Source organism: Oratosquilla oratoria, chromosome 25 (assembly GCF_046742065.1).
Source record: "Oratosquilla oratoria isolate Oo_2021 chromosome 25, ASM4674206v1, whole genome shotgun sequence".
NCBI classification, from domain to species: Eukaryota; Metazoa; Arthropoda; class Malacostraca; order Stomatopoda; family Squillidae; genus Oratosquilla; species Oratosquilla oratoria.
This window is the reverse complement of record NC_134801.1, coordinates 9702767-9727924: the sequence shown is the minus strand read 5'-3', so window position 1 is coordinate 9727924 and position 25158 is coordinate 9702767. Positions and strand designations below refer to the sequence as shown.

The 25158-nt window shown below is 39.5% G+C and overlaps 1 protein-coding gene across 4 annotated transcripts in view; it reads left to right on the top strand.

Annotated features, from left to right (window-relative positions):
• Window positions 1–25158, top strand: part of LOC143038805 (uncharacterized) — a 283401-nt gene that overhangs the window by 124784 nt on the left and 133459 nt on the right. For all 4 annotated transcript variants that reach the window (XM_076208350.1, XM_076208351.1, XM_076208348.1 and 1 more), the window contains 4 exons: window positions 1141–1281; window positions 10176–10364; window positions 16724–16888; window positions 19801–19975. In XM_076208350.1, coding sequence (XP_076064465.1) covers window positions 1141–1281; window positions 10176–10364; window positions 16724–16888; window positions 19801–19975 — 670 coding nt within the window. The remainder of the gene's footprint in view (window positions 1–1140; window positions 1282–10175; window positions 10365–16723; window positions 16889–19800; window positions 19976–25158) is intronic.

The window sequence follows — 25158 nt, the reverse complement described above, 5'->3', positions numbered from 1 at the left end:
GGAACAGTTCTGGCCCCAATAATGTTTGCTATATATATTAATGATATGGATGAAGAAATTGAAAGCTATATGAGCTTCTTTGCAGATGATGCAAAACTATTGAAAACAGTGAACACGGAAGAAGATTGTGAATCACTACAGAGAGATCTAAATGAAGTATAGGAATGGAGTAGGAAGTGGGAGATGGAGTTCAATACAAAGAAGTGTAGTATAATGGAATTTGAAAAAAGTAAAAACAGAATAACAGGATCATATAAATTGGGAGAAGAAGGAATAAAAAAAGTAGAAAATGAAAAAGACCTGGGAGTCATTGTTATGAATAATATGTCACCTGAGAAACATATAAATAAGATTTTTGGAGAAACCTATAATTTAATAAGAACAATCAAATTTGCATTTACATACCTGGATGAAGAAATGGTGAAGAAAATCCTAATCACCCTGATAAGACCAAGATTGGAATATGCAGCAACGATATGGTCACCAAGTACAAAAAAATGTATAAAAAAACTTGAAAGAATACAAAGAGCAATTACAAAATTGGCACCTACACTCTCAAAACTATCATATGAAGAGAGACTAGCAAAACTTGAACTACAGACACTAGAGCAAAGAAGAGAGAGAGGAGATTTGATAGCTATATACAGAATCATGAAAGGCATAGAAATTACTGATAGAGAGAATCTGATAAAATGGGATGAGAGAAATACAAGAGGACATGGAAAGAAAATAAAAAAAAGACAGCTATAGAAGAGACCTGAAAAAGAACAGCTTTCCTCACAGAGTAATAGACAGTTGGAACAAGTTAGATGAGAAAGTGGTGTGTGCAAAAACAATACATGAATTTAAAAATAGTTTAGATAAAATGAGATATGAAAACGGGACACCACGAGCATAGCTCCCCTTCCCGTAAAATACAACTAGGTAAATACATATATATATATATATATATATATATATATATATATATATATATATATATATATATATATATATATATATATAAGGGGGGAAAGCCTTTTGGAATATATATATAAACTTGTTTATATATATTTTTTCAATTATAGATCAAAGAGGAAAAAGTTATGAATTTTGTATATGTTAATTACTTACACATTTATTCTCTTTTCATTCCAACAGTCATGCACATAATTGTGGAATTCTAAGTATTGCCATCAACTCACACAGACCATTGAGTTCTAAATTGGTGCAGCTTAAATCAGCTAGTGATGCAGTTGTGGCTGTAGATGTTCAGGGATCTCCAAGAAGGTCTGACCCAAGGTGAGTATGTCAGTAGATCACAAATAATGTAAGGAAACATAGTACAGGTACTCCTCGTTTAACGACCTACTCGGTTAGCGACGACGCGGAGTTACGACGGGCTTTATGACAGACGTTTAACGTAAATCTCCTGAAGTTACGACGTCATGTACGATAATTAAGTTGGCTGAGGCAAATTTGTATGATGTTATAATTGAACTTGTACGGTGGATATTAGCTGTGAGGTAAAGTGTTCTGAAGCTTAGGTCTACATTACCATCCTGCAAGCTGCAAAAACTACCTGGGGTACAGTATATACCGGTAGTGGTAAATTTTTAGTTTCGTCCATGGGCGCAATATAGCAATAGAAAATTAATTATTAATTTTGTAAATTATAATGTATCAAAGTAATATGCAATTTTGTGAGCAGAAAAAAAAAAAAGGTGCTAAAACAAATTTCGTAAGTAACGAAGTCATGACGGACGAATGGTACACCATGTTTGTTATGATAGATGCCGATGTCGAAGAAATAAAAGGATGATGAATTCGTCTAACCTAAACTAAACTAACCTGACCTGTGTTTGATAAATCATTACTTGCAAATTAAATGTCATCCGGCTCGTCCTCGTTGTCGTCGTCGTGAGAGACGTTGGCAGACGACAAGATGGCGTCCCAATCCTATGCTACTGACTTCGTTCATTAGCATATTTTCTTGTAGCATGGTATTTTTTACTTTCATTTCCGCCCACAAAATTGCTTATTATGTTGATACATTTTAAGTTACAAAATTAATAATTAATTTTCTATTGCTATATTGCGCCCATGGTCGAAACTAAAAAAATACCCCGGTATTCAATATGGAATGTCAGCATACGCGGATTTGGTCATATACGGTAATTTCAGGAACCTAACCACCGTAAATAAACAGTAAATAAAGCTTTAATGTACTGTATAAAAGAGGGAAAATACATGAAAATAAAGATACATGTATTGCTGGACATTGTACATACAGTACATGTACGTATATGTATACACTTTCGCTTAATGACCAATTCGGTTAACGACGGCGCGCTGGTCCCAATTGTCGTCGTTAAACGAGGAGTGGTTGTATCTACCTTATTAAGATTGCATTGAATGTAGCTCACAGAATGTTTTTCTTATTTCATGCTTCATGTTTTATTTTGATTGGTAGAGAATACTGACAGTAGTTTTCTTAATAATAATGATTGGTCACTTATACCCTTATATGAAGAGTGGGAGTCTGCGATTAAGTGAAGTGGCCTTGCTTTGGGTGTACTGTGTCTTTCTGTATTGCTCCTGATCCAGGGCAGTGGGCAAGAAACAGGGATGACCCTTTATCCATGAGGAGCTAAGATGAGAAGGAGAAAAGGGTGGAGGATGGGAGTGCAATGGGTGGGAGTGGATGCATGCCCTTTGACTTAGCTTCCTCCTTTTTAAGGGGGATGAAAAAGCTCCTGGTATATAGATAGACTTATACTTCATGTAAATGAGAATATCCATTTTTTCAGTTTGGTTTTATACATATACCATATATACTTGTGTATCACTGTCCAGTAATGTCATAACACATTAATAAATACACTAAAAACCCACTGTTGATTGGATTTAAGAAAATAAAGGAAATAATGATTTCCGTATATTTCGATCACTTGCTGTGATCCTCTTCAAGTGTATTCTGCTTGAAGAGGATCACAGCAAGTGATCGAAATATGCGGAAATCATTATTTCCTTTATTTTCTTAAATCCAATTAACAGTGGGTTTTTAGTGTATACTTGTGTATAGTGCAATTTTTTATGATAGAGATTTCTCAAAAAATTGGGAGGGTCACACTGTACACAGGTAACCATAACTTATCTGGTAGGCCTACAGTCTGACAGTAATTTTGGCTAATCTTAACCCCTTCCATACGGTGCCGCACACGTAGGCGTCATGGACTTAGATCTCGGTGGCAGCAGCCAATGCCAGCCGTACGACGTGTCGTAATAATACTCGCATCATAAAATATAGTCACCGCTTATATCGATCGTTCTCTCTTCACCCGTGAATTTTGATAACCATAGAAAATGCGATTACAAAAGAATTAGAAAGAATGTCATTATGGAGGGGCGACTACAATAAATATAATCAAGACGCCGATATGGCAGCCTCGCGAATACACTCGCTCCCCATGACGCCTACGTGTGCGGCACCGTATGGAAGGGGTTAACAGTACCAGTAAGCTCCTTTAACCTGCCTCCCATAATCGACTTTCTTACTTTCTGTTGCTACATGAATATTAGGACTTCATTCACTATGTACACCACTTATAATATACAAAAACTTTATATGAGTGAAGACTTGACAATGTTGTTCTCCTGTATCTAATCTAAGTGCACCTTTGTTTGCATGCATTTACCTAGTTGTATTTTGCGAGAGAAGAGCTATGCTTGTAGTGACCCACAGTTGTATCTTTCCGCATCCAGTTCTTTCTTAAAATCATGTATAATTTTAGCACTCTTTGTTTTCTCTTTCAAAAGAGAGAAAACAGTGAGTACTAAAACTATACATGATTTTAAGAAAGAACTGGATGTGGAAAGCTACAACTGTGTCCAGTTCTTTCTTAACCCAATAAGAACATGCAGCCAATACCCCAGACAGGGTAATTAAAAGTACGATATCTAAATATTCATTTATATCAGATGTTTTAAGTAGTTTTTCTGACCATTTTTGGGTATCTTTGTATGAAAGGATACAAATAAATAAATGAAGATCATTTGTTATAAAATATACCCAGAATGATGTCCAGCACTGCAATATTTGAGCCCCACAGGGGACACTCCTAAAAAAAGTAAAGGCATAAGAGGGTCTAGGAGTTTTCAAGCAAGCACCCTAAGGTTTGGGTCTTTTAATGTGCGTGGATGTGGTACAGATGAGAGTAAAAGGGAAGAGATAGTATGTTTGTGAGAAGAAAGATGGATGTGTTGGCTTTGAGTGAAACTAAGTTGAGAGGGAAGGGCGAGTGTGAGTTTGGGAGTGTAATTGGGAGGTTCTCAGGAGTGAAGAGAGGGCGAGAGAGAGAAGGGGTGGCTATACAAGTAAGTGAAGAGATAGGTAAATGTGTAGTGGAGTGGAAGGAGGTTTCCTCAAGGATAATGTGGATGAAAGTGAAACTGGGAAAGGAAATGTATTTACCTAGTTGTACTATAGAGGAAGGGAGCTATGCTTGTGGTGACCTGTCATTGTATCTCTCAGCATCAAGTTTTTTCTTAAAATCTTGAATAGTGTTTGCACACACTGTTTTCTTTGTCTAATTTGTTCCAAGTATCTATCACTCAGTGTGGGAAGCTATTTTTTTTAGATCTCTTCTGTAATTATCTTTTTTTAGTTTCTTTTCATGTCTTGTTTTCCATTGTCCCATCTAAGATTTCCATTCCCTTCATAATTCTATAGATAGTAGGTCTCCTCTTTCCCTTCTTTGTTCCAGAGTTGGTAATTCTAATTTGGACAGTCTTTGTTCATGTCATTTTGAAAAGAGTTGGTGCCAGTTTTGTTTTTGCTCTTCGTATTCTTTCTAATTTTTTTATATTCTTTTTGGTACTGGGTGTACATAGTGTTGCTGTGTATTCAAGTTTTGGTCTTATTAGTGTAGTTATATTATTTTTTATAATTTCCTTGTCCAAATAGGCAAATGCCACTTTTATTGACCTCAATAAATTGTAGGTTTCTCCGACTATATTATTAATATGCTTATCTGGTGTCAAGTCTTTGCTGATCATCACTCCAAGGTCTTTTTCCGAGTTTACTTTTTTTACCTCTTCACAAATTTTATAATCTCTCGATATTCTGTTTTTACTTTTTCCAAATTCCATTATACATTTCTTGATATTGAATTTCACTTCCCACTTTTGAGTTCATTTCCAGATCTTGTCTAAGTCTTGTTGTAATGAGTTGCAATCCTCCTCAGTTTTTACTTTCTTTAGTATTTTTGCGTCGTCTGCATAGATTTAAATGGAGTGCATAGAGGGATTAGGGAGGAACATCAATGTAGTGGTATTGGGAGCCCTTAATGCTAGGGTAGGAAATGAACCAATTGATGGAGTGGTTTAGGAAATGTGGAGTTCCAGGAAAGAATCATAGTGGAGAGTTGATGGTGGAAATGTGTCTAGAAAGAGAGTTTATGATAGGAAATACAGTGTTTCGAAAGAAAGTCAAGCATGAGTACACATGGGAGAGGGTGGTGGATGGAAGGGTGGTAGAGTGTTAATGGACCATGTAGTTGTAGATAGGAGTATGATAGGAAGAGTTAAGGATGTACATGTGCTAAGGGGAGAGAGTGGGGGAATATCAGATCATTTTTTGGTGGAAGGTAAGTTGAGAGTGGAGGATAGATGGAGAAAGAGGAAAAGAACAAAAGGTAGGGAGGTGCTTAGAGTGGGCTCTTTAAATGAAAAGGAGAAGGAGTACAAGAAGAAGCTGAGAGAGGAGTGGAAGAGAGTGAAGGATAGAGTAGAGCTAGGAGTGGAGGAGGAATGGGGATGGTTCAAGGAGGGAGTCACAAAGTGTGCAAAGATGGTGTGTGGAACAAGAAGGACAGGAGGAAATAGAAGGAAGGGTAGTGAATGGTGGAATGAGGAAACAAAGAATGTTGTAGAAGAGAAGAAGCGAGCTTTCACAGATTGGTTACAAAATAGGACGAGGGAGTCATATGAGAGGTACAAAGAAAAGAGAAGTAAAGCACAAGGTAAAGAGGCAAAGAGGAGAGCAGATGTGAATTGGGGTAAGAGTATGACAGAAAATTTTGAAAGTAATAAGATGTTTTGGGAAGAAATTAAGAGAGGAAGAGGAGGTGAATCAAGTAGAGAAGAAAAGGTAAAAGGTGCAGATGGAGAGATGATAATGGAAGAGAAGGTAGTAAGGGGAAGATGGGCAGAGTATTTTAGGGAGTTGCTAAATGTGAAGGAGGATAGGGAGGGAAAGATAGTTGCAGTGGGAAGTGCTAAGAAAATGACTGTGATGAGTGAGGAAAATGGAGGAGAAATAAGGAAGGATGAAGTGAAGGCAGTTGTCAAGATGATGAGAGCAGGTAATGCACTTGGTCTGGATGGATGCCATGCAGAATGTCTAAAATTAAGGAGGTATAATGATGGTGGACTGGCTGGTGAGGTTATCTAATTTTGCTGGAGAGAGAGTAGAGTGCCGGAGGACTGGAGGAATGCCTGTATAGTTCCACTTTACAAGGGAAAAGGGGACAAGTGTGAGTGTAGTAGTTTCAGAGGGATTAGCTTGTTGAGTAGTTTCAGAGGGATTAGCTTGTAAGTGTAGTTGGGAAGGCTTATGGGAGAATCTTGATTTAGAGGATTAGCAGAAGAGCAGAGGGAGTAATTGGTGAGGAACAGTGTGGGTTTAGGACAGGTAGGGGTTGCACAGATCAGGTTTTTTGGTAAGACAGATATGTGAGAAAGCTATAGGAAAAGGTAAGATGTTTTTTGGGCTTTTATGGATCTGGAAAAGGCTTATGACAGGGTAGACAGAAAGGCACTGTGGGAGGTTTTGCAGATATACAGGATAGGAGGAAAGCTTCTAGGAGCTGTCAAGAGTTTTTACGAGAGTAATAGAGCATTTGTCAGGATTAGAAATGGAGAGAGTGAGTGGTTCGAGGTAAAGGTGGGACCTCGTCAGGGATGTGTTGTCGCCCTGGCTATTCAACCTATACATGGATGGAGTGGTGCGAGAGGTAAATGCAAGGGTGGTGGGTCAGAGATTGGAGATGGTTAAAGAAGATGGAGAAAAGCAGGAGGTGAGCCAGCTGTTGTTTGCAGACGACACTGCACTTGTAGCAGGATCATAGGAGGGATTGTGGAGGTTGGTGACAGAGTTTGGGGGAGTGTGTGAAAGAAGAAAGTTGAAGATAAATGTGGGTAAAAGTAAGGTGATGAGATGTACAAGGGGTGAAAGTGGCAGCAGACTGAAAGTGAGCATTAAGGGAGAGAGACTGGAGGAAGTGGATAGTTTTAGATACTTGGGTGTGAATGTGGCAGGAAAGGGTGGAGTGGAGGTGGAGGTAGAATGTAGATTGAGAGAAGCGAGTAAATGCCTTGGGAGATTAAAAAGTGTAATGAGGAATAGACATTTGGGAATGGTGGCTAAGAGGAGATTGTATGAAAGAGTGGTTGTACCAACAGCACTGTATGGTGCAGAAGCATGGAACATAAGAGAGGAAGTGAGAAGGAATTTGAATGTGTTTGAGATGAGGTATCTGAGAAGTATGATGGGGGTTACTAGGCTGGATAGAGTGAAAAATGAGGAGGTGAGGAGAACAGGGGTGGTAAGGGAGTTGGGAGATAGGGTGGATGAAAGAGTATTAGGATGGTTTGGACACATTGAAAGAATGAATGAGGAAAGACTAGTAAAAGAGGTATGGAAGGCAGATGTGGAGGAAGTGAACATGAGGGGGCAACCTAGGATGAGATGGATGGATGGGGTGAAAGGGGCTTTGGGGAAGAGGGGAATGTCTGTAGAGGAAGGACGGGAGAGGACAGAAGACAGGGGTGAATGGAGAATGGTTGTATATGGATGATGTTGTGATGCATGAGGTGGAATGGGTGGTGGGATGGGGGGTGAGGTAGTATGTGTGAGAAAAATTTGATGCAGCCTAAAGGGATTTCTCCCCGTCTTCTCCTTTTCTGCATGAGGGGATGGAGAGGGGGGGGTTGCTGATACAATGAAGTGGCCTTGTTGTAGATGTGCTGTGTCTTGCGACACTGCTTCTGACCCAGGGCAGTGGACAAGATGCAGGGATGACCCGTCATCCAGGAGGTGCCAAGATAAAAGGGAGGGTAGAGGGTGGAGGGGGGTGGAGTGTATTTAGGGATGGAATGGGTGGGAATGGTTTATATGCCTTTTTCTTTTTGGCTACCTCCCTTGTAAGGGGGAAAAAGCCTTTGGTATATGTATGTATGGTATATGTAAGAATAATAATATGACTAGAGGTCATTTGGAAATACATATACCAAGGGCTTTTTCCCCCTTACAAGGGAGATAAATCAAAGGCATAAATCCACTCCCACCTATTTCATCCCCACATACTCCATTCCCATGCACCACCCCTCTAAATTATTTGGAAATATGTTGACCTAATGTGGAGAATGAAAAATAATTTGGTGTAATTATCAGTAATGACCTTTAAATATCCAAGCAGATAGGGTACTGGTACTGATAGTGCAGTCTTTTGACTTAAGAATTCCAGCTTTCATTAGTCAGTCATATAGGTCACTACTCTGCCCACACTTGGAATATGTTTGATTATATAGGGCCCCAAAATCTCATAAGACATTGATAGATTGGAAAGTGTGCAATGGCAATCCACAAAACTCATCTTAAATATAAGAAACAAAACATCAATGAATGGAATAAACTTCTAGCTGATGCATTGAAATTTGATATAGTGGAAAGTTTTAAAATTCATTTGGATAAACATCTAAACATTTTTTTCCTTATCTGAACTTGTAATGGACTGAAATGTCCATTATAATTCATCACAACTCATTCAGTAGTTGTATTTAAATGATATAAGCTATCCTGCTTTAATTTCCATGGAAAGGTGTAGCCTTGACAGGTAGCAGTCCAAAGTCTCTTTTCATGGAGATCTTTGGGAGGACCTGAGTACCATTTCCAGCATTTGTGGGGCTGCAGGTTTCCATTCAGTGAAACTTTTGGCAACAATTATTACCATCAAATCTGTACTGGGGTATTGATCACATGGTGAAGTACAGTTAGTAGTTTAGGAACTGTTTTGGGACACCCCTGTAGACCAGAGCCACTCTGTACAACTCTATATTAACCTTCTGTTCTTTACTCCTCAGAACCTTCCACAAATCTCTTTAGGAAAAAACTTTGGGCTATTGTCTGTGTTACATCAATATGGGACTCTTTCTATGTCACTGGCCAAAAATTGTTGGGAGAGCAGAGCAATCACCTATTATCAGCTCTTTATATTTGAGAAAATGTAAGAAATACAGCTGTATTTGATAAAGAAAGATTTTGGGCCCAGTCAGGAGACTGAGTGTCAGACCTTGAAGGCTGCACCTCCTGATGGAAGTGAGGGGGTTGATAGGTTTTACAAATGTGCAGTGTTGTTGTCCATCTTGTATGACCACCACGTGCTGGTACCTGTTGCTGGTCTTGTATGCAGATTAAAACAACTATGATGATATATATTTTCTTTAACTCAAACCAACAATTATCTCAAACATTATGTCCTTTACCCCATCCAAATATCTCTCCTCCACTCCATACATTTTTATAGTCTCCCATACTCCCTATCAATTTGTATACCTCCTGTTGTGCCACAATTTTTTTTATGCTTGGGGTAAACAGATTTAAATGACTTGTATTTCTGCAGTAATAAAAAAAATAATGCTTAATTGAAGTGGGGACCAATGACAGGTGCCTGCATGTGAAGGTACTGGAAGATGGACTACAAAACTGCCCATTTTAAAACCTGATAATCCTCTCACCTTCATCAGGAGGTGCATGAAACATGGTCTCTAGACTGGGTCCAAGATAACTCTCTATTAACTTCAACTGTAATTATTACACTTTTTTACACATGGAGAAGTGAACCAGTGACTGCTCATCTCTTCAGCTGGTGACATAGAAACAGTCCCACACTGATACAACATAAACAGCAGCCTGGAGTTTCTTCTCAGAGAGATCTGTGGGAGGTTCCAAGGACCATTGCCAAACCACATGTATATGTGAAGGGGGGATCCATTTAGTGAAACTCGAGGCAACAATTGAATGATTGAAATGGAGATAATGGATTTTGTCTTGATGAAGTGCATACTTTATAAATATTATATCATATATAGTAATTATTGTTTCATTGTCTGATTTTAATTCACACATTTTACAGGTTTCATTGGATTCAAGACCTTACATGGACAAAAGACAATGTGTATGTTGTTGGCTGCATGCGGTCTGGAGCCATATTTCTTGCACTGCGATTGGGACCCCTGGTGCAGATATCATGCACAGGGCAGGGCATCCAGCTACCATTATCAACTTTGCTCCAAGTTCATCCTCTACCTTTGCAACCATCAGAGTTTGTAAAATTATAATTTCTTTATATTTAAGTTATTTGATCTCTCAGCACTCAACTGAATAATATTGTAGGGCTATAGGTATAGGCATTCATAATAAAATGACAAGAAATTACATAAAAAAGACATCAAGATTTGTTATGTGGTCCATTATTTCTTTTCATGTTACTGTTATTTCCCTCATGGGGGGGGGGAATCTCACTTCTCACCCTTCATTCTGATGCTGTACATTTTCTCTAGTGAAAACCAACTGTAGGTGTTTGCTCATGACTTCAGCCATTTCTATATCTTCTGTGTATTCCATATTCCCTTGATGTAGTTTCACTATTTCCTGTTTGTTTTTTAGTTTACTGCTCATATATCTATATAGAATAGTTTTGGTTGATCCTTATATTTTTCTGTTATGTCTTTTTCATAGTTTCTTTTTTCTTCCCTGCATATTTTTACATATTCCTTTGATTGATGTATATTTGCTACTTTCTAGGTTTTTTGTCTTTTTTTCCATCTTTTCCAAGCTTTATCTCTTCTATCTTTTGCTTCACTGCACCTGCTGTTAAAAAAGCACTTTATATACACCTTTTCCTGTTTTTGTTTTGGTACATATTTATCCACTCCTTCATTATAGATTTCCATCAGAATCATCTATTTTTCTTCGATTTGTGTCTCTTCATTGTAGATTTTTTTCCAACTCACTTTTTGAAAAAATTTCCTAAGTTTCTCAAAGTCAATTTTACTATACATCAGTCTTCCTTTTCTGTATTTCTCATTTCTCTCCATATATACATTTCCTCTTTTAGTTCTAGTTTAAGTAATATGTGATCACTGTTCCCAATTGGTGTCTTGTATTCAATTTTATCCACAATTTCAGGTTCTGATGTAAATGATAAATCTAGTCTCAATGGTTCTTCATTATCTCTATATCTGGTATTTTCTTTTACCCATTGTGTCATTGTCTACTCTATAGTCATGTCAAGTAATACATTTCCCCATAGATCCTCTCCATCTTTCCCTGTCATCTTTTCCCAATAGATTTCTTTGCAGTTAAAATCTTCCATAAGTACTGCATTTCCTCTATCCTTCAACATCTCATTTAATGAAAGCCTTGTATCTTCTAACATTTTAGAATAATCTCCAAGACCCCATTTTTGGGGGCACATAAATCACCACAAACTTTCTACTTTTCATGTCTATCTTCAACTCTTATTGTGATCATTTCCACCCTGTTCTCTCCTTTTGTAACTTTTGAGAAACATGGCTTATAGTTAGTTCAAGGATCATGTGGCAGTCCCATTAACCAATCATCAATCCCCTTGTGCCCTGAAGGGCTGCCATCCTGGTGCATCCCTAACAATAGTGACTGTTAGAGTAGTCAGTGAGATCGGCAAGGTGGTTTGTTCCAGTTGTCAATTACCTGTTAGCTTGCATGGCAAAGCAATCGTTTGTGGTGTGGATGCCACACACCCTGTCATTCACTGTGTCACATGGTCCACCTCATTTTCCTCATCCCAAATACTGACTGCTTATTTTAGCATTTCCTCCTTGAAACATAACCATTCTTCCTTTGTCCCTAACATCTCGCAACTGTAGTCTTTACTTGCCACTTCATTCTTCCCTACCATTCCATCAACTGACTCATCTATTCTAGCAGTGAGAGATCCCAACACTACTATACATTTTTTCCAAAACTTTACGATTTCATTTAAATAAATCCAAAATGCTTCCATCTCCTCATTACATTTCTCTACCAAGGCTGTGTACATTTGCAAACACCCATATCTCCCATCCCATTTTCACCTTTGCCTACATTATCTTTGGAGACACTTTGCTCTACTCTACCATGCACTTTCTATCTCTTCACCAAAAATGTCACTCTCCCTCCCTTACCACCTCTTCACTCCTGACACCCCACTATGTTCCCAAATTCCAACTCATCCTTCCATCTCATTTTTGTTTCACTCAACACTAACACATGCATCTGTATCCTTACAAACATACTACCAATCTCTTCCCTTTTACTCTCATCTATACCATCAGGATGGAAGATTTCTTGCATGGAAGAAAAATGAGAGTGGTGCTCAGAGATAAAAATTCTACTTGGGAAGAAATGATAAGTGGAGTCCCACAGGGCTCAGTACTGGCTCCAATAATGTTTGCTATACAGTGATCCCTCACTACTTCACAGTTCAACTATTGTGGATTCATGACTTTGCGGATTTTTAAAATATATGGCGGAGTTTCTTGAAAATTCTAGAAAGATTGTGACATATGTACACCTAAAATTTTTCATTAAATCCATTAAAATATTAATAATAAATATTATTTCCTAGTCTAGGAACAACAAAACAAACATAAGATGGTAAAAAAACATACAGGGGTATTTGAACTTGTAACTCACATGACAAAAAAAAATCTAGAATGCGATGTGCATACAGTACCTTCGTATCTTGTTATTGCTAAGTTTCAGAAACACTTCAGCCTAAAAAGTGTTTCCCTGCATGGCAAGACTGCTTCTGCTGACACGAGCACTGCTGAAGCATATGTGAATGAAACTTTTGAGAATATTATCTCTGAAGGTGGATATAAGCCCAAACAAGTTTTTAACCACTTCACTCCGGACTTAAATCTCGCGGGCAGCAGCCAATGCCAGCCGTATGACGTGTCGTAATAATACTCGCATCATAAAATATAGTCACCGCTTATATCGATCGTTCTCTCTTTCACCCGCGAATTTTGAAAACCACAGAGAATGGGATTCAGGGCACATTTGGAAGAATGTAAAAACACAGGGGCGACTACAATAAATATAATCAAGACGCCGATATGGCAGCGTCGCGAATCCATTTGCTCCTCATGACGCCTACGTGTGCGGCACCGTATGGAAGGGGTTAATGTGGACAAGACGGGCTTTTTTTTTGGAAAAGAATGCCGTTGTGAACTTTCCTTTTCAAAGAGGAAGTAAAACCCTGGCTTTAAAGCATACAAGGATCGTGTTACCTTCATGATGTGTGGCAATGCTGTGGGATTTTTGTTAAAGCCAGGACTTATTTACAAGTCTAAAAACCCAAGGGTTTTAAAAAACAAAAACAAGAATTTGCTACCCGTATATTGGATGCACAATCCAAAGACGTGGATAACGAAGATGCTGACATTCAATGGTTCCACCAGTGTTTTATCCCACAAGTCATGGTGTATCAATTAGAGAAAGGCTTCCCATTCGAAATCCTTCTCCTTATGGATAACGCTGGTGGCCACGCTACTGATCTGTCACATGAGGGCATTCAGAATGAGTTCCTGCTGTCCAACACTATGTCACTTATTCAGGGGTTATCAGGGTGTTCAAGGCCCTATACATGAGGAATGTCCTGGTGAACCTGGTTGCTTCTGTGGATGTTGCCCAAGAAGATGAAGACAAAAATTTTAACTTGAAAGCATACTGGCAGCAGTACACAATTGCTACATGCCTCCAAAATATACAGAAGGCATTGCAAGGAATGAAGCCTGCCACTATTAATGCGAGCTGGAAGAAGTTGTGGCCCGAGGTTATTTACGATGACAAGGGATTTACACCTGGCAAAATCCAACACTCCGCAGTACAGAAAGGTTTGCAGTTGGCTGCGATCACTGGAGGTGACGGCCTTGCAGGCATGTCCACGGGAGACATCGACGAGTTATTAGACTGCCATTCCCAGCTGTTAACTGACACAGACCTCGAAGACTTGATGAAGTCGGCCAGCGAAGAAGAAGAAAAAGAAACGCAGCAAGAAACAGAAGTTGTCGACCAAACTGGCTTGACTTTGGAACGGTTGGCCAAACTTTGCAACCTGCCTAAAGAATTAAAAGAGGGGTCACAGGAATGGGACGACGATATGGTTCGTTCTGTGCAATTTTGCAACAAGGTCGACGATGTCATAAATCCCTACAAGATGCTTTTTGAACGGAAAAAGAAGTAGTGGCAGCAACTTCCTATCACAATATTTTTGCAGCCTTGCAAAAAAGAGCCAGTTCCTGCTGCTACTACTATGGTTGCACCTTCAGAAGAAGTAGAAAGGGCACCGTCGTCTGAAGAGACGTAAAATACAATCATTGGCTGCACAGTAGAAGTCATCATCAGCTTCATCATCATCATTTCTACTGTGCAGCAAATACATCACCATCATCATTCAAATTTTACTTCAACTTCTTTCGTGTTGAGTACAGTAACAATCTTTATTTTTTTTAATTGTAAGTGTTATTGCTTAACAGTTGTCCTTGTTATTAATAGAGTACTGTAATAGGTGGATTGTTAGCAGTACAGGGAAAGTTTTAAAAGTCCAAATACCATACCATATACCAAAGGCTTTTTCCCCCTACATGGGGGGTAGCCAAAAAAAAAAAGGCATAGAAACCTCTCCCACCCATTCCATTTCCTATATATTCCACTCCCCTCCACCCTCCTCCCTCCCTCTCATCTTGGCACCTCCTGGATGACGGGTCATCCCTGCATCCTGTCCACTGCCCTGGGTCAGAAGTAGTGTCGCAAGACACAGCACATCCACAGCAAGGCCGCTTCATAAATTCAGCGACCCCCCCCCCTCTCCGTCCCCTCATGCAGAAAAGGAGAAGACAGGGAGAAATCCCTTTGGGCTGCGTCAATTTTTTTTTTCTTATTAACCACTTCACTCTGGGCCAAAATCTCGCGGGCAGCATTAACTGCCAGACGTACGATGTTGCGTCATAATACTCGCATCATAAAAAATAGTCACCGCTTATATCGATCGTTCTCTCTTTCACTCGTGAATTTTGATAACCATAGAAAATGTGATGAAGCCAGTTTAGAGAGTATGTCAGTTACGCAGGGACAACTACAATAAATATAATCAAGACGCCGATATGGCAGCCTCGCGTATCCACTTGCTCCCCATGCCGCCTATGTAGGCGGCACCGTATGGAAGGGGTTAAATAAATACTGTAAATGTGGTGTCCCTACTTTGCAGAAATTTAGTTATCTTGGCTGGTCTCAGAACCAATCTACCACAATCACTGTATATGTAAATGACATGGATGAAGGTGTAGAATGTTACATGATTTTCTTTGCTGATGATGCAAAACTACTAAAGAAAATAAGTATGGAAAAAGATTGTGAATCACTACAGAGAGATCTGAACAAGGTCTGGGAATGGAATCAAAAGTGGGAAGTGGACTTCAACATTAAGAAATGTACTGTAATGGAATTTGGAAAAGGTAAAAAAGAATATCAGGACAATATAAAATCAGTGCAAAGTAAGTAAAGATAATTGGTTCCAAAAAGGACCTAGGAGTAATCATCACCAAAGACATGTCCCCAGACAAGCAGATAAACAAAATAGATGGAGAAACCTGGTTTATTGTTTAATGTCACAAACTCTCCTCTATCGGAAGGCTAGGATGGTGCCCCTCACAGAGGACTTTGTAGCGTGGAATTTAATGAACCATGCCCTTGGTTCAACTTTGCTGGTGGCAGGATTCGAACAGCCATCCCCTCGACCTTCACCGCAAGTAACGACACCCTAACCTGCTCAGCCAGCGAGCTTCCTGGAGAAACCTACAATTTGTTAAGATCAACAAAAGGTAGCTTTTAATTACTTGGATGAGGTAATGTTAAAGAAAATACTAGTTACACTGATAAGACCAAGATTGGAGTACACAGTGACACTATGGACACCCAGTACAAAAAAGAATATAAGGAAAAGAGAAAGAATGCAAAGAGCAATGACAAAGATGGCCCCAACACTTTCAAAACTGATATATGAGCAAAGATTGTCTAAAGTGGAACTACTAACCCTAGAACAAAGAAGAGAAAGAGGTGATCTGTTGACCAATTACAGAATTATGAAAGGCATAGAAGTCATTGATAGAGAAGACTTATTAAATTGGGATGGAAGAAAAACAAGGGGACATGAAAAGAAACTCAAAAAGGATAGTTATAGAAGAGATTTGAAAAAAACAGCTTTCCACATGGAGTGGTGGATGTCTGGAACAAATTGGACAAAGCAATAGTGTATGCAAACATCATACATGAATTTAAGAACAAACTAGATGTTGCGAGGTACAAAGACGGGTCACCATGAGCATAGCTCCCCTTTCCATATAACACAACTAAGTAAATACATTCATACAGATTTAATGACTCAGTTACTAGGTATCTGGTCTAAGTTCTCCTCCTATGCCTTGGTTTTTCTTAGGAGAAATGTACAGAATGGGAGATCCCAATTCCCTTCACTTAATCCCATTTAGTCACCTTCTATGACTAGCATGGGAACACAGTGATGGCATTCTTTGAACCAACCCCCTTGCAACCACCACCATGGAGGGGAAGATAGTAATGTAATGTTATATTTTCCAGGGTTAATAAGAAAGTCACAGATGTAGAAGATATTAGTACAAGTACAGAGAGCTACCCATCTAAACATATAATCTTCAGGGTATCAACACATTCTCAAGAAGATCTCATTCTGTTTACATCTGGGTTGCGGATTTTTGTGTTTCGGCTTCCAGATAATGCTGCCAAGTAAGTTATATGATTTGTTATAACACGAACAAGATGAGGAATACCTCATAATTTTTGTACAGTCACGGCAAAAATAATTGTAACATTCACACGACAATGTTAACAAAAAACAAATGTTACACTTACATGTATTTTATTGTGATTATATCCTCAAACATAATGCCTTTGTTCTTGATCACCATCTGAAGTCTTTTGGGCATTGTTTTAGCCAGCTTTCCAAAGTAGTAGACATCTATATTGATCCATGTCATCTTCAGTGCCTTCTACAGGTCTTTGATGTTGGTTGGTTTGGATGCCTGTACCTTGTTTTTCATAACATTCCAGGCATTCTCAAAGGGGTTCAGAGCCGGTGAATTACCTGGCTAGACCAACACATCAATTTGGTTGTCTACAAGGAACTTTTTGACCATTTTCGACTTGTGTGCAGGGGCCCCATCATGCATGAAATAATTGCACTCATGAATACTCATGAAATGTAACAAATGTTCCTCCAACACACCAATATAATTGCTCCTCTTCATTGTAACATTCTTGGGGGAGGAAATGCAGCCCTGCTCTGCCCTTCCTGCCACTAAAAGCACCCCACACTGTCACACTGTCTGGATGTTTTATTGTCTTCACAGTTTACCGTGGATCGAAATGTGACACACCTCTTGGCTGACGCACTGTGTTGGACTCCCCCTAACCAGCCTGAAAGCACTTTTGTCACTGAACAATACCTTTTTCCAGTCTTCTGAGGTCTAGTCCTTGTATTTCTTGCAAAATTCAAGTCACTTTCTCTTCATAGCATTAGTGAGAAGGGGTTTCTTGGCTGCACATTGTGTGGGTAATCCAAGATCTTTTTGCAGCCGGTGCCAAATCATCCTAATAGTAACATTTTGAAGAATGTCTGGGTATTTTTTCTTTACTGCTACAGCTGCTATTGAAGGGTTTAATATCACCTCACATTTTAACAGCTTATCCATCCTTGATGTCATCTTTCTTGGTTCTTCAGAGCCTGTTTTCCTTGAGGGTGGGTCCTGCCTGATGGTAATGTCGCTGCCATGTCCTGGACATGATAAATGGCTTGTTTAGACATCCTCTTATGGCTTTACCTTTTTTAGGAATGTCACCTGTGGGGCTGCAGGTAGCGGGATTCCTAGTCCTGTCCCCCATCCTTTTTTTTTTTTTTTTTTTTCCTCCCTCCTCCCTCATACGACTTAAGCCAGGAAGACTTGGAGGCAGCATTCTTTTCCCCCACCACAGGGTAGATGAAAAAAGAAATTAATATTCAGAAAAATGGTACAGGACAGTAACAAGGGGTTGGGGTCAGCATAGCGGAGGGACAGTCACAGTATAATAAAAGGGTCATCATTTCTCTATGAATAGAGTCTTCCTGTGTCACAGTCAAAATAATGTGTGGCTTTGGTCCATAGGGACACCCCATATAGACCTTAAAATAGCAACTGCATGCTACTTTGCCACAATAACATGCAGCCAATACCCCAGACAGGGTGAACTAAAAGTCATCGTGGATTACCTTTAAAACAATTATGTACTAAGTAGCATCTAATGGCATCTAATGGCATAGTTAGGAGGATATGTAATTCAACGCCTAACGACATAACTAGGAGGTTATGTAATTCAACGCCTAATGGCATAGTTAGGAGACATGGGTTTTTATGATCCAACCTTTGGGCCACTTATCTAATATTTACTTCACCTACTTACTATCAAACCTAACCTAAAATTTTCTATATTTATGGGAGAGAGCACTCTTGGCCACAGTCCTACTTTACAAATTTCACAATTTTTCCTAAGAGATTCTTTTAATCACATGCTCCAACCCCATGTGTGTTTATGTATTCACATGTAATTTTCCACTCCCTCTACCCATTTTCTCCCCATTAGGAAGGGTTCTGGGCTTTAGACTCACTTCACTTAACTCAAAATAATTAACTTATACTATTATATGAAATGTATATTCATTTATACTCATATTCTCATTATTTTGACTGAGAACATTGACATACTTTTAGGAAAGGTTCTGGGCTTTAGACCGATTCAAGCTATGTACGTGATACACAACATGGCTACCAAATGTGTTTGTATCTATGTACAGTACTACCTCTCATTAATAAGGCCTAGACTGGAGTATGCTGTGACATTATGGTCACCCACTACCAAAAAGAATATAAAGAAAATTGAAAGAATCCAGAGAGCAACCACAAAAATGGCCCCAGCTCATTCAAACTTGTCATATGAAGAGAGACTGGCTGAATTGAAATTACTGACTTTGGAACAAAGAAAAGAGAGTAGGTGACTTACTGACCATCTATAGAAACATGAAAGGCATGGAAATGCTTGATAGACAAGACTTACTAAACTGGGACAAGAGAAACACAAGAGGACATGGAAAGAAACTCAAAAAGGATAGTTATACAAGAGATCTGAAGAAAAACAAGTATCCCAGGGGGTATGTGTATCCCAGATTGACAACCATTGGACTAAGGTTATGTTTTATTCCTTGAGATGGGTGGATTGGGGATGAAATGGTAGTGTTGCTGAGGAAAGAGTGAAGTGTAATTTTCACTTGGTTTAAGTAGGAATGAATGAAAGGAACAAATGTGATGATGGGAATTAAAAGGATGAGAGTCACCTCTCCTGTGCTGAACCACCCTATTCTGGATAATGGATTACTTGGTTTACTTGGTGATGTCTAGAGGTCCATTCTCATAGTTGTGATGCTGCCAAATCTAGTGTCTCTGCACAAAATGTCCACTTGATTTGGTGTATAAGTTGAAAGAGCCTCTAATGTGGGGGATGTAACTCCAGAATAAAAGTAAAATATAAATTAAAAGATATGTTTAGATGTATTGATTTATTATAACTGCATTTCAGATATATCTCAGCATTTTCTTCTTCTTTGCCAGGGACAGTGATGTAGCAGACCAGTTGCTAGGTTGTGCGTGGCATGGTCTACATCAGCTGCGCAAGTCTCCCCTAAGCCATCAGTATGCTTATATTCGCAGCAGTACATGGAGACTTACACGAATCTCAACCCTAGATATATCACAGTCAAGTCCCCATCAGAACAGCTGGAATGATGTAAATATATGTGTGGTTGGGACCATTAATGGGTTCTTGCTTGTGGCTTGCTGATGAACATCATAGAGAATCATCTCTATCTTATCACCAGTTCTTATCAATTTTCTCACTTGACAACATTCACACCAACAAACACACCAACACATAAACACATCCTAAACATACTATACATACATATATACAGGCAAAAGACAGAAGGGACAAAGCTTGGAAAAAGTGGAGAAAAGACAAAAAACAAAGCAAATGGCAAATTTATGTTAACTATAGAAATGAGTATGTTAATGTGAGAAGAGAGGAGAAAAGGAACCATGAGAAGGATATTATAGACAAATGCAAAGAGCAACCCAAACTATTCTATCGGTATGTGAATGGTAAACTTAAAAACAAACAGGAATTGGTGAAACTATGCCAAGGAAACATAGAATACACAGAAGATTTAGAGATGGCCGAAGTCATGAACAATCACTTTAAATCTGTTTTCACCAGAGAGAAAATACCAAATTGTGACATAGACAAAAACAAGAAATCTCCCCTCATGAATGAGTTTACAGCATCACTAAAGGAAATATCAGAACATTTATCAAGGCTGGATGTCAGAAAATCACATGGCCCGGACGGTATTGCAAATTGGATTCTAAAGGAGTGCAAAGAAGAACTAACAGACAAAATACACATCTTAATAAACAGCTCACTCAAAGAAGGAAAGATACCCGAGGACTGGAAAAACGCTAACATTGTACCAATACACAAAGGAGGAAACAAAGAAGAACCCACCAACTATAGGCCAGTATCACTAACAAGCACCATAGCCAAAATTTGTGAGAAAATAATCAAGAATAGATGGGTAAAACATCTGGAAGACAATGACATATTAAACCCAAGACAATTCGGATTCAGACAAGGAAGATCATGCTCCACAAACTTAATATGCTTTTACTCAAGACTAATAGACATAGTGCAAGAAAGAAATGGATGGGCTGATTGTGCATTCCTAGACTTGCAAAAAGCCTTTGACAAAGTACCACACAGAAAACTACTAAAAAAACTGGAACACATAGGAGGAATACAGGGAAACCTACTAAAATGGATAGAGGACTTTCTGACTGGTAGAAAGATGAGAGTAGTGCTCAGAGAAAAATATTCAGACTGGAAAGAGGTGATCAGTGGAGTACCGCAAGGATCTGTGCTGGCACCAATAATGTTTGCTATCTATATGAATGACATGGATGAGGACGTGAACTGCTACATGAGCTTCTTTGCCGATGACGTCAAACTGCTAAGGAAAATAGAAACTGATGAGGACTGTGAAGCACTGCAAGAAGACCTAAATAGGGTATGGAACTGGAGTCAGAAATGGGAAGTGGACTTTAATACTAAGAAGTGTAGCATAATGGAGTTTGGAAAAAGCAAAAACAGAATATCAGGAAAATATACAATTGGAACCAAAGAAGTAAAGAAAGTAGGATCCGAAAAAGATTTGGGAGTAATTATCACGAACGACTTGTCCTATGATATACAGATTAACAAAATTGTCGGGGAGACTTACAACTTGCTAAGATCAATAAAAGTGGCGTTTACATACTTGGACGAAGACATGATGAAAAAATATTGGTTACATTGATAAGGCCTAGATTAGAGTATGCAGCGACATTGTGGTCCCCCAGTACCAAAAAGAATATAAAGAAAATAGAAAGAATCCAAAGAGCAGCTACAAAAATGGCACCTGCACTTGCAAACCTATCATACGAAGAGAGATTGGCTAAACTGGAGTTACCGACACTGGAGCAAAGAAGAGAGAGAGGTGACCTATTGACCATCTACAGAATCATGAAAGGCACAGAGGTACTCGATAGTGAGAGCTTACTTAACTGGGACAAAAGAAACACAAGAGGACATGGAAAGAAAATAAAAAAACATAGCTATAGAAGAGAACTGAAGAAAAACAGTTTTCCTCATAGAGTTTTGGACACTTGGAACAAACTGGACAATGGAATAGTATGCGCAAAAACCATTCATGAGTTTAAAAACAAACTAGACACTGCAAGATACAAAGGCGGGACATCACGAGCATAGCTCCCCTTCCCGCAAAATACAACTAGGTAAATACAACTAGGTAAATAAATATACCAAAGTTTTTTTCCCCCTTACAAGGGATTTAGCCAAAGTCAAAGGCATAAATCCACTCCCATCCATTTCATCCATACATTCTCCACTCCCATTCACCACCCCTTCTGCCCTCTTTTCTTGGCTCCTCCTGCCGTTTCATTTAATGAATGCCCCCCCCCCCTCCATCCCCCCTAACCTCCCCATCCTCCACCTACTCCCTTCCAGGCATCACAGCATCATCTATACAGAACCATTCTCCACTCACCCCTATCATCTGTCTTTTCCCTTCCTTAACAGACATCCCCTTCTTTCCCAGCACCCCTTTTACCCCATTCATCCATCTCGTCCTTGGTCACTCCCTCATGTTCACCTCATCCACCTTTACTTTCCACACTTCTTTTACTAATCTTTCTTCTCTCATTCTTTCTTTGTGTCCAAACCATCCCAATATTCTTTCATCAACCCTATCTCCCAACTCCTTTTTTACCCCCGCTCTCCTCCTCACCTCCTTATTTCTCACTCTATCCAGCTTAGTAACCCCTACCATACTTCTCAAACATTTCATCTCAAACGCATTTAAACTCTTTCTCTCTTCCTTTTATGTTTCATTTTTCTGCCCTGTACAGTAATGTCAGCACAATCACCCCTTCATACAATGTCCTCTCAGCATCCATTCCTGAATGCAGATCTGGGCACATTACTGCCACACATGTAGTATGTTACTGCCGGACAGGTAGTGCATTGCCACCAGAGAGGTAGTATATTACTGCTGGACAGGTAGTGCATTACCGAAAATCTGGTGTGTATTTCTATCAGTGCATTACCAATTTTAATTTTGTTAGAGTAGTCCACATGACTGCATATGTGTATATATATGTATGTATATATATATATATATATATATATACTACTCTAAGGAATTAAAATCAGTAACATTGATGGAAATGTACTCCATATTTTTTAGTAACACACTACCTGACCAGTGGTAACAGACTACCTGTCCGACAGTAATGCGACAAGCTCTGCCCAAATGTTTATTTCTCATTACACTCTTTAATCCCCCAAGGCATTTACTTGCTTCTCTCAATCTATATTCTACCTTCACCTCCACTCCTCCCTTTCCTGCCACATTTGCCCCCAAGTATCTAAAGTTATCCTCTTCCTCCAGCCTCTCTCCCTTAATACTCACTTCCAGTTTGCTGCCATCCTCTTCTCTTGTACATCTCATCACCTTACTTTTACCCACATTTATCTATAACTTCCTTCTTTTGCTCATCTTCCCAATCTCAGTCACTAACTTCTTTAATCCCTCCTCTGATCCTCCTACAAGTGCAGTGTCATTAGCAAACAACAACTGGCCTATCTCCCATTTTTCTCCATTTTTTTTAACCATCCCCAATCTCTGGCCCATTACCTTTGCATTTACCTCTTGCACCATCCCATCCATGTATACATTGAACAGCCATGGTGACATGACACATCCCTGGTGAAGTCTTACCTTTACCTCAAACCACTCACTCTCTCCATTTATAATTCTAACACAGGCTCTACTACTCTCGTAAAAACTCTTGACTGCACTTGACAGCTTTCCTCCTATCCCATATATCTGCAATGTCTTCCACAGTGCCTTCCTGTCTGCCCTGTTACCCTTTTCCAAATCCATAAAAGCCCAAAAAACATCCTTACCTTTTCCTATAGCTTTCTCACATATCTGCCTTACCACAAAAATCTGATCCATGCAACTTCTACCTTTCCTAAGCCCACACTTTTTCTCTATTGTAGGAGGGATTGAGGAAGTTGGTGGCAGAGTTTGGGAGAGTATGTGATAGAAGAAAGCTAAAGATAAATGTGGGTAAAAGTAAGGTGATGAGATGTACAAGGGGTGAAAATGGCAGTAGACTGGAAGTGAGCATTAAGGGAGAGCGACTGGAGGAAGTGGATAGTTTTGGATACTTGGGTGCAAATGTGGCAGGAAAAGGTGGAGTGAAGGTGGAGGTAGAATGTAGATTGAGAGAAGCGAGTAAATGCCTTGGTGGATTAAAGAGTGTAATGAGGAATAGACATTTGGGAATGGATGCTAAGAGGAGACTGTATGAAGGAGTGATTGTGCCAACAGCACTGTATGGGGCAGAAACATGGAACATAAGAGAAGAAGAGAGAAGGAGTTTGAATGTGTTTGAGATGAGGTGTCTGAGAAGTATGATGGGGGTTACTAGGCTAGATAGAGTGAGAAATGAGGAGGTGAGGAGGAGAACAGGGGTGGAAAAGGAGCTGGGAGATAGGGTTGATGAAAGAGTATTAGGATGGTTTGGACACATGGAAAGAATGAGTGAAGAAAGACTAGTAAAAGAGGTATGGAAGGCAGATGTGGAGGGAGTGAAGATGAGGGGACGTCCTAGGATGAGGTGGATGGATGGGGTGAAGGGGGCTTGGGGAAGAGGGGAATGTCTGTTGAGGAAGGACGGAGAGGACAGAAGACGGATGAATGGAGAATGGTTGTATATGGATGATGTGATTGCATGAGGTGGAATGGGCGGGGTGTGGGGGGTAAGGTAGTATGTGTGAGCAAAATTTGACGCAGCCCGAAGGGATTTCTCCCCGTCTTCTCCTTTTATGCAATGGGGGGACGGAGAGGGGGGGTCGCCGATTTAATGAAGCGGCCTTGCTGTGGATGTGCTGTATCTTGCGACACTGCTTCTGATCCAGGGCAGTGGACAAGGTGCAGGGATGACCCGTCATCCAGGAGGTGCTCAGATAAGAGGGAGGGTGGAGGGATGTGGAATGTATTCAGGGATGGAATGGGTGGAAATGATTTTATGCCTTTCCCTTTTTGGCTACCTCCCTTGAAAGGGGGAAAAAGCCTTGGTATATGTATGTATATATGTAGTTGTTACCTGACATCTTAAACCTCTCTACTACCTATGTAAACAGACCAATCAAAACACCAGTGAGACATCGTGTACATAATGAAGAATTATTTTCAGACTTTGGTAAGTAAGAGAGAAGAAATTTGAGTCAAATCCTAGACATGGAAAGGGAAATGAGTAGTAATAGAAAATGGTAGAGAATGAATTCTT